This window comes from Danio aesculapii, chromosome 20, assembly GCF_903798145.1.
Source record: "Danio aesculapii chromosome 20, fDanAes4.1, whole genome shotgun sequence".
Classification (NCBI taxonomy): domain Eukaryota; kingdom Metazoa; phylum Chordata; class Actinopteri; order Cypriniformes; family Danionidae; genus Danio; species Danio aesculapii.
Genome location: NC_079454.1, coordinates 6834326 through 6841825, shown reverse-complemented (window position 1 = coordinate 6841825; position 7500 = coordinate 6834326). Strand labels below are relative to the sequence as shown.

At 38.9% G+C, this 7500-nt stretch overlaps 1 protein-coding gene across 2 annotated transcripts in view; it reads right to left on the bottom strand.

Annotated features, from left to right (window-relative positions):
* The window catches only part of dnm3a (dynamin 3a), a 95896-nt gene that overhangs the window by 64758 nt on the left and 23638 nt on the right, over nt 1–7500 (bottom strand). For both annotated transcript variants that reach the window (XM_056480807.1, XM_056480808.1), the window contains exons 4-6: nt 6208–6357; nt 4933–5136; nt 906–1004 (exon numbers count right to left, since the gene is read on the bottom strand). In XM_056480807.1, coding sequence (XP_056336782.1) covers nt 906–1004; nt 4933–5136; nt 6208–6357 — 453 coding nt within the window. The remainder of the gene's footprint in view (nt 1–905; nt 1005–4932; nt 5137–6207; nt 6358–7500) is intronic.

The window sequence follows — 7500 nt, the reverse complement described above, 5'->3', positions numbered from 1 at the left end:
AAAAATATGTTTTTCTATTTGTTTGTATACTAAAGAATTAATTTTTTCACTAGGGAATTGAATAAAAAATATTTCGTATAAATATAAAAAATTGAAATCACATACATTATTATGTTAGAGCTGTTGACAGTATTACAGTTTTCTGTTGTGGTCTCTCAGTTGCAAAAGTTTCATACAATTTAATTGAATACTGCACTTTCAAACCGTGTGTATTGGTCTAAAATTACTGGAGCTTTAAACCTTGGAATTTTGTGTAAAGAAAACAAAAATAAATAAATATGTTTTTCTCTAGTTATGTCAAACTTTGAAATATTTTATTAGATAGAACTTGTGAGTAAAATATTATCTTTAACCTACTTTATCCTTCTTAAAAACCTTCTTAAATAAAAGTTATAGAAATTCCTTGGTAAAAAGGGGATTCCTAAAAAACATTCAGCTCGTAAAACTACTGTAATACTAAAATGTCATTATATTAATTTAACTAAAAGAATTGCTATTCATAATAATCTATGGACAGTATCCGTAGCTCAGCTCTGTTATTAACATTAAAAAAAACCCTAAAAAATGTAAGACATGAGGTGGGAAAATGTGATTTTCAGCTGTTCTTAAGTGCTGTGACCTCTTCACAGCAAGAAAGAAAGAAAACAGTCCAGCAACTACTAGTAGGGCTGTATCCGATCTGCTTAAATGACAGAGGTAGTATTTCTAGAGTGTCTTAACCCTTCTCCATAGCTGGACTTCTGTGTGTCTAATGCATTAAGGCAGCAGCAGGAAGCATGAAGTCTCTGCACCTGGCCCTGTTTTAGCCACTATAGCCTGTGGCAGACTTTGCTTGGCAATGGTGCGGGTCTTAGACCAGATTGCACAGCCTCTGCTGACAGCTCATTTCTATATGTGTGCTGTACCTCTGCGCAGTGGCAGTAACCTGTTCTCCAGCACGTCCCTGACATCTGTGCCCTTGTCCACCAGATCCAGCTTTGTGATCACACCGATGGTGCGATGGCCTGAAATCGAGATCAAGGAAAATGGGATGTAAAACAAAAAGGAAAGACATTAGCTTTGTTTCCATCCAAAGATGCTAATTTTGATGTATACATAAAACTGGAATATTGCATAAAACTTCCACAAAATCGCCACTTCCTGATGAACGCACCAAATATCAAAAAGGAAAACAGAAGATGCTGCATTAGGGCCGCTGTGGGCCTTTTTTCTTATAAAAAAAAAATACTTTCACCTCAAAAGACGAAGACAAAATGCAATGGATGTTTTGGAGGTGCAAAACTGCTCTTTGATAATGGACTTTGGCATTTTAAAATGATCTGTTGGGAAAGGGGTGGGGCCGAGATCCATGAGAGCGGAATGAGGCCCTTGGCATTAGTGTTAATGACTGTCACCTGTGTGCGCCACCTGTCTCGTTCCGCTCTCACTGATCTTGGCCCCGCCCACTCGCTACATGACCAAAACAACATTTCAGATGTTTTAAAATGTGTTCAGTCCTGCTTTGATGCACATGCTTCATAATTTCCATTGTAATTTATGCATAGTTTTTCTTATTGATCATCATACTCAGTTGTGCGCATACTTTTTTATGCACATTTACAAAATGTACGCAAGAACCCTAACCCTAATCTTTAAATTAGGGGGGAGCAGGGATGAAAGTAACATTTTTCATAAAAACCTCTTTTTAAAGGATAACGTTTTTAGCAGAAATATATTTTTGCTGTGGTTTCATACTTGGGATGTCCCGATTAGTTTTTTTTTGTTTGTTGCTTTTTTGCTCTTGAGTCCGAGTTCGAGTCAGAGTCATTTGATTTTGAGTATCTACCAATACTGAATACTGATCCAATACTTCTATAATACATAAAAAAAGAATAAACAAGAGTGAAGAAACAGATTCACCTTATTTTAACATTCAGCTTCTGTGAGGTAGCTTGAACAATCAAGTAATAAATAACATCAATTCTTCACTTTTGGATTTTAGTGCAACAGTAATTTTAAACAAAAAAAAAATCTAATAAGCATAAGAAATCCAGGGTTCTCTACAAAGGTGAATGGCAAGTCACTCATTGCAATGGTTTGTGCTATCTTGGCTGTGATGTGCTGTGCCTTCGCACTGTCACAGGGCATTTTATCTCTCCTCTTCTGCAGCGTGAGCTGACTCATCTTAGATTGGGTTGCTTGGGTAAACTTGCTGTATTGTGTCGGGTGTTTGTTTTTGAGGTCCCTTATCAGGTTTGTTATGTTACATGTAGCTTTTTCCTTTCCACCTCTTGCAGTCCCAAGTTTACATATCTCACAGTTTGCTATGACAATGTTGTCGTCATCAAATTTGTAATACCTCCAGACCGCAGACATACTCGCACTTAACTCTTAAAGCTGCTTCAGTGTTCTACTTTGCCAGCATTTAACCAATAGCATCTCTGCAACAAAGTGATGTCATGCGGTACGTGTTGCTGTCTCTGTGTGTAGTCAAAAAAAAGAAGTCTAACTCTGTACCACTGCATAACTATAGATGTGTTTGTCCTGATTGGGAGGTAACGTCCGATTCAGATCGAGTCTGAAACCTCGTGATCGGGCCCGATTTCCGATCACGAGATCGGATTTAGACATCCCCATTACAAACTCACAAGGGTGGTCTATCAAAATCAGGTGTTATTTTGTATCAATGCAGAACAACTCCAATATAACTTCACTTTAAACAAAAGTTGCACATTCTAACTTTTGACCCCATCAGCAGGACCGAAAGTAACACACGGGTGGGTAAAGGTAAAACAGCAATATTTGCTAGATTTACTGGCTTAATCTTTAAATATATCTGACTATGACCTTGTTAATGTTCACTGCAAACATATTTAGTCCTTTATTTTTGCAAAAAATAATAAAAATTAAACAGAATTTTCATTTCAAATGTCACTTCCATCAAATGTTTTTTAAAAGCAATCCAACAATGCAAAATGTTAAAGAGCCCATATTATGGGTTTTTGAAAATGCCCTTCCATGTAGTGTGTAACACAGCTCTAAGTGAAGTGAAATATCCAGCTTAGGCTTAAATCTGTAAGTGTACAGTGTTTAAAATTATTGATTCATCTATAAAAGAGTCGACTCATAGTGCTTCAAACGAGTCGTCTTGATAACGAGTCATTAGGTGTTTCGAGATGACGCGGCTACGAAACACAAGCCTCGCCAGTAGTTACGCGCGCAAACCCGGGAGATTTGAAACCTGCGGCCCCACCTACTAACACAGAAAAAACACTAGACACACACACACACAAACGCCGCCGGTCGAATGAAGTCACGCTGTGCTCAGATGGATAATATTGACAGTCTCTACCCAAAGATGAAACTGTGAAGAGTCAGTGGTTGAGGTTTATTCACTAGTGTAAGTAAGTGCGATTAAAATTGTTGCCTCGTTTACTCGTTTAGCTTGCAAATTATGTATTTATTGTGTTTTGTTACTTGTTAACCTGGTACAGTACACGCGGTTACTCTTTATATTCTCTTATCGCATGTAAGCCACGTTGAAAACGCGACTCGTGCCGCTTTGTTTACGGATTTAACGTTAAATGCTTTTGTGAGCTCGCGTTCCACTGCCGTTTGTCGTTGCTATGGCCATCGTAAGCTAGGAGACAGGAGACTCGTGTCGATCTCCCTAATTCTGAGGAGGAGCGTGATGTGTGTATGTTTGTGTTTGTGTCTGTGTGTGTGTGTGTGAGAAAAAGAGCAGGTCGAGTGTGTGACGGCTAGGGGTAGGAGACAGGAGACGCGTGTCGCTCTCCCTAGTTCTTCTGAGGAGTGTAATGTGTGCGTGCGTGTGCGTGTGTGTGTGAGAGAGAGAGAAAAAGAGCAGGTAGAGTGTGTGACGGCTAGGAGACTCGCGTCGATCTCCCCAGTTCTTCTGAGGAGGGTTGTGTGTGTGTGTGTGTGTGTGTGTGTGTGAAAAAAGCCTTACACTATGAAGCGTGTGTGCACTGTGACTACTTTTATATTGTTGATTAGCAGCTGGGCATTTCACTCTGTCTCGCGCTGAAGCCTGTCACTGTCGACCAATCGCAGCAGGCTGTTATTGATTGGTCCAATCAGCGCAGATTAGCTTCGCGCTGAGGAGGGGGTTGGGAACAAATGAATCGCTGAACGATTCATATGGGAGTCGCTGGGATAATTAGGTAAAAATAAATGCAGATTATAAGACCATCAAAGTGTTTTTTGACCTTGCATGCATATTAGACTGTTGTTGGAGACCCTTACAACCTAAATATGACCCTATTTCATGTATAATATGGGCTCTTTAAAATTGTCTGTAATTTTTGAATATTTTTTATTATTATTGGCAATATGCATTAATCTTATAAAACATCTGAATCAAAACACTGAAAACTCTAACGTGGAAGTGAAAAACAAGGTTTTTCTATTAGCAGTGGGGCATAAATAACAGCGTTACTTTCTTCTCAAGATCTTGCCATTTAAACCTGATTTACTTTTCAACTGAAAAACTCAGAGACTGCAAACTCAAGGATGTGTTATTGCACTAAATAACCTGTAGATTGCTCATTAGTGTGACACATGAAAAGTGAAACACAACTTGTAATGAGGAAAAAGGGCCGCTGCAATAATTGACTTTTTATACTTAAATACAGACATTCGGACTTAACCACGAGACACGGTTCTGAAATCAGGTGACATTTGGGAGCTCCATCAAGGATTACATGCTGAATGTGCTGTTATAGCCTGGAAACGAAATGTTTTTAGGGCATCGAGAAAATCGATTTGTTTCTTTTGTCCAACGTTACTTTCCTCCCCGCTCTCCCCTAAGTATTTTTTATGCGATACTCCACAATGAGCATTAAATTATGTGGATAGAAACATATTGTTAGTAGGCCAGACAGTAGATAAAGCTGAAGACAGATGTGAAGCATAAGTGTATTGCCCACTCACCTTGTGGATCCACGTCTTTGGCCAGTTTAAGAGCATCAGAGTTAGCCAGATCCATGTTAGCGGGCGTGACAGCAAGGATGAGACAATTCTCTTTACAGATGAACTGCATAATCATGTCTCTGATCTTGTATTCAATATCAGCAGGCTGATCTCCCACTGGCACTTTAGTTATGCCTGGAAGATCTATCAGAGTCAGGTTCAACACTGAAGAAAGAAAAAGAGGCAAAGAAAGAGAAACAAGGGCGCATACTTATTTGGACATCGTTATAACTTAGCAAATTAGCTATAATGTGACCACGTTATGTATTTATTTATTTAGATGTATTTTTGTTACATATATTTCTTTAAAAATTTATGTTTTTAGGCCCTGTCCACTTGGAAACAGATAAAAATCGCATCTGCAAAAGATTAATATATAGTTTTGGCCTTTCTTCCACATGACTGACACTAGCATTGTTGGTGCCCTGAAACAAAATTTTTGAATAACGGATTACACTGAACAATCATGCCTAGCATAACATCATACCTAGCATAGTCATGTAAATAAGCAAAACACTATTTTTAGGAATCAATGACATGCCAGTACCACATGACCAGCGTAAGAAGGAAAAACCCTGCATGTAATAACTGCTAACAACAACAAAAACAACAGATTACACAGCTGTGTGCATGCTGCTAAGTTTATTAGCACTATTACAACAAAACCTGCTAATGCTGTATCAACTAGACAACCAGTGGAGACGCATTAACAGTTACACACAATATTTTTAGATATAAGTGCGTTCGCCATCATAAATCTTCTGTTTATATTTGTACTCGGTGCACTGAAGAAGGAATTCAAGCACATGCTTTTGATTTTCGTGTATCCTATGGCTCTGTGTGTTTGCTTACAGCACCACAAGTAGGTATGGAGTAAGTCTTACAGCATTTTCCCATTTCCAATTTGAAGCAGACATTTTTATGAACAATAAGTGTACAGATGCAAAACTTTTAGAATCTGCAAAAGAACACGATTGTTCCCATGAGGACATGGACCTAAGAGAATCTTTTTTTAGAGAATAAAATAAAAAATTAGACTGTTTTCAACATTAATAGTAATAAAAATGAATTCTTGTGTACTACATTGCCTGTTGAATATTCAGTTTTTCCATCACAGGCATACATTACATTGTGAGTATTTGTTTTTTAAGCATAATAATATTTTACAATAATATATTCTCTGATGAAAATTAGCAGCCTTGGTGAGCACTTTAATTTATTTTCTGACAATAATACCATTTGGAGAGGAGACACGAAGGTTAATGGGACTGGAGGAAATGCCCTTGTTTGTTCCTGTGACTCTGTCTGTCTCCGCTTCGATCTCCCGTCGGACATCATCAAAGTCTGTAAACTTCTTTCCTTTACAGTGCAGAAACTCTGCATGCTCTGCGGTGGAGAATGGAAAGCATGAATTAGAGAATGCAGGAGATGATAGTGCCTTAGGGAACTGACAGCTCAACGGTTTGCAATTCATGAATCTCAAACAGAGGACAAACCTCCTTTCTTTATGCACAGTCTGATTTGAATTTTCACAGGAGACACCGCCCTCTAGTGCCAGTCCACTTTATACTAAAGACTCTTAAGTCGTTTTTTGGGGATTGCATAAAATCAATAAACAACAGTGTTTACATTTTTAAGTGTAATATTGACCTTTTAATCATTGTGTAAAAAAAATGCTCGAGGAAAACCACTTTTGTCGCATAGACCTTATGCATCCATCAAGGCAGTGTTTCCCAACCCTGTTCCTGGAGGCACACCAACAGTACATATTTTGGATGTTTCCCTCATCTGACCCATTACCTTCAGGTTTTGGAGTCTTTTCTAATGTTCTGATGAGTTGATTCAGGTGTGTTTGATGAGTGTTGGTGTGCCTTCAGGAACAGGGTTGGGAAACACTGCATTAAGGGATCGATCGTTTAAAGATCAAAGTTCACTCACTGTTTACTCACTCCAACCTTTCATGATTTTTATTCTGTTAAACACAAAAGAAGATACTTTGAAAAATGTTGAAAACTGGAAGCTTTTAACTTCCATACTAAGTGAAGTTTAAATGTTAAACTAATTTCGAGAGGAGCATGTGCTCATGATTGACCCAGCTGGTCCACATTAGCTAATCATGATCCTCCAATCAAAGGATCCCAAGTCACTATATATATCCTCATTTCCTCTCTACAACTATCTTCGTCTGGAAGAGACCCCCCTCCTCCCCTTCTTCCACCTTTATCAAGAATAGACGGCACGGTGGCCTAATGACTAGCACGTTTGCCTCCCAGCAAGAATACCAATGGCGTTGGGTCTTCACTAGGCCATCTGGTGTTTCTGTGCGGAGTTTGCATGTTCTCCGTGTGGGTTTCCCCCGGGTTCCCTGGTTTCCTCCCACCATGCAAATGTGCTCTATATTATTGATAAAATAAGCCTAAATCTTTTTCTAATGTCTTACTCTCAGGATGTTCACCTTGGCCTCAGCAGCGGGGGAGTTTCAGATCGACCTGAGCTCAGTCTCCCCTCGCCCTGTGAAAGGAGGGAGCC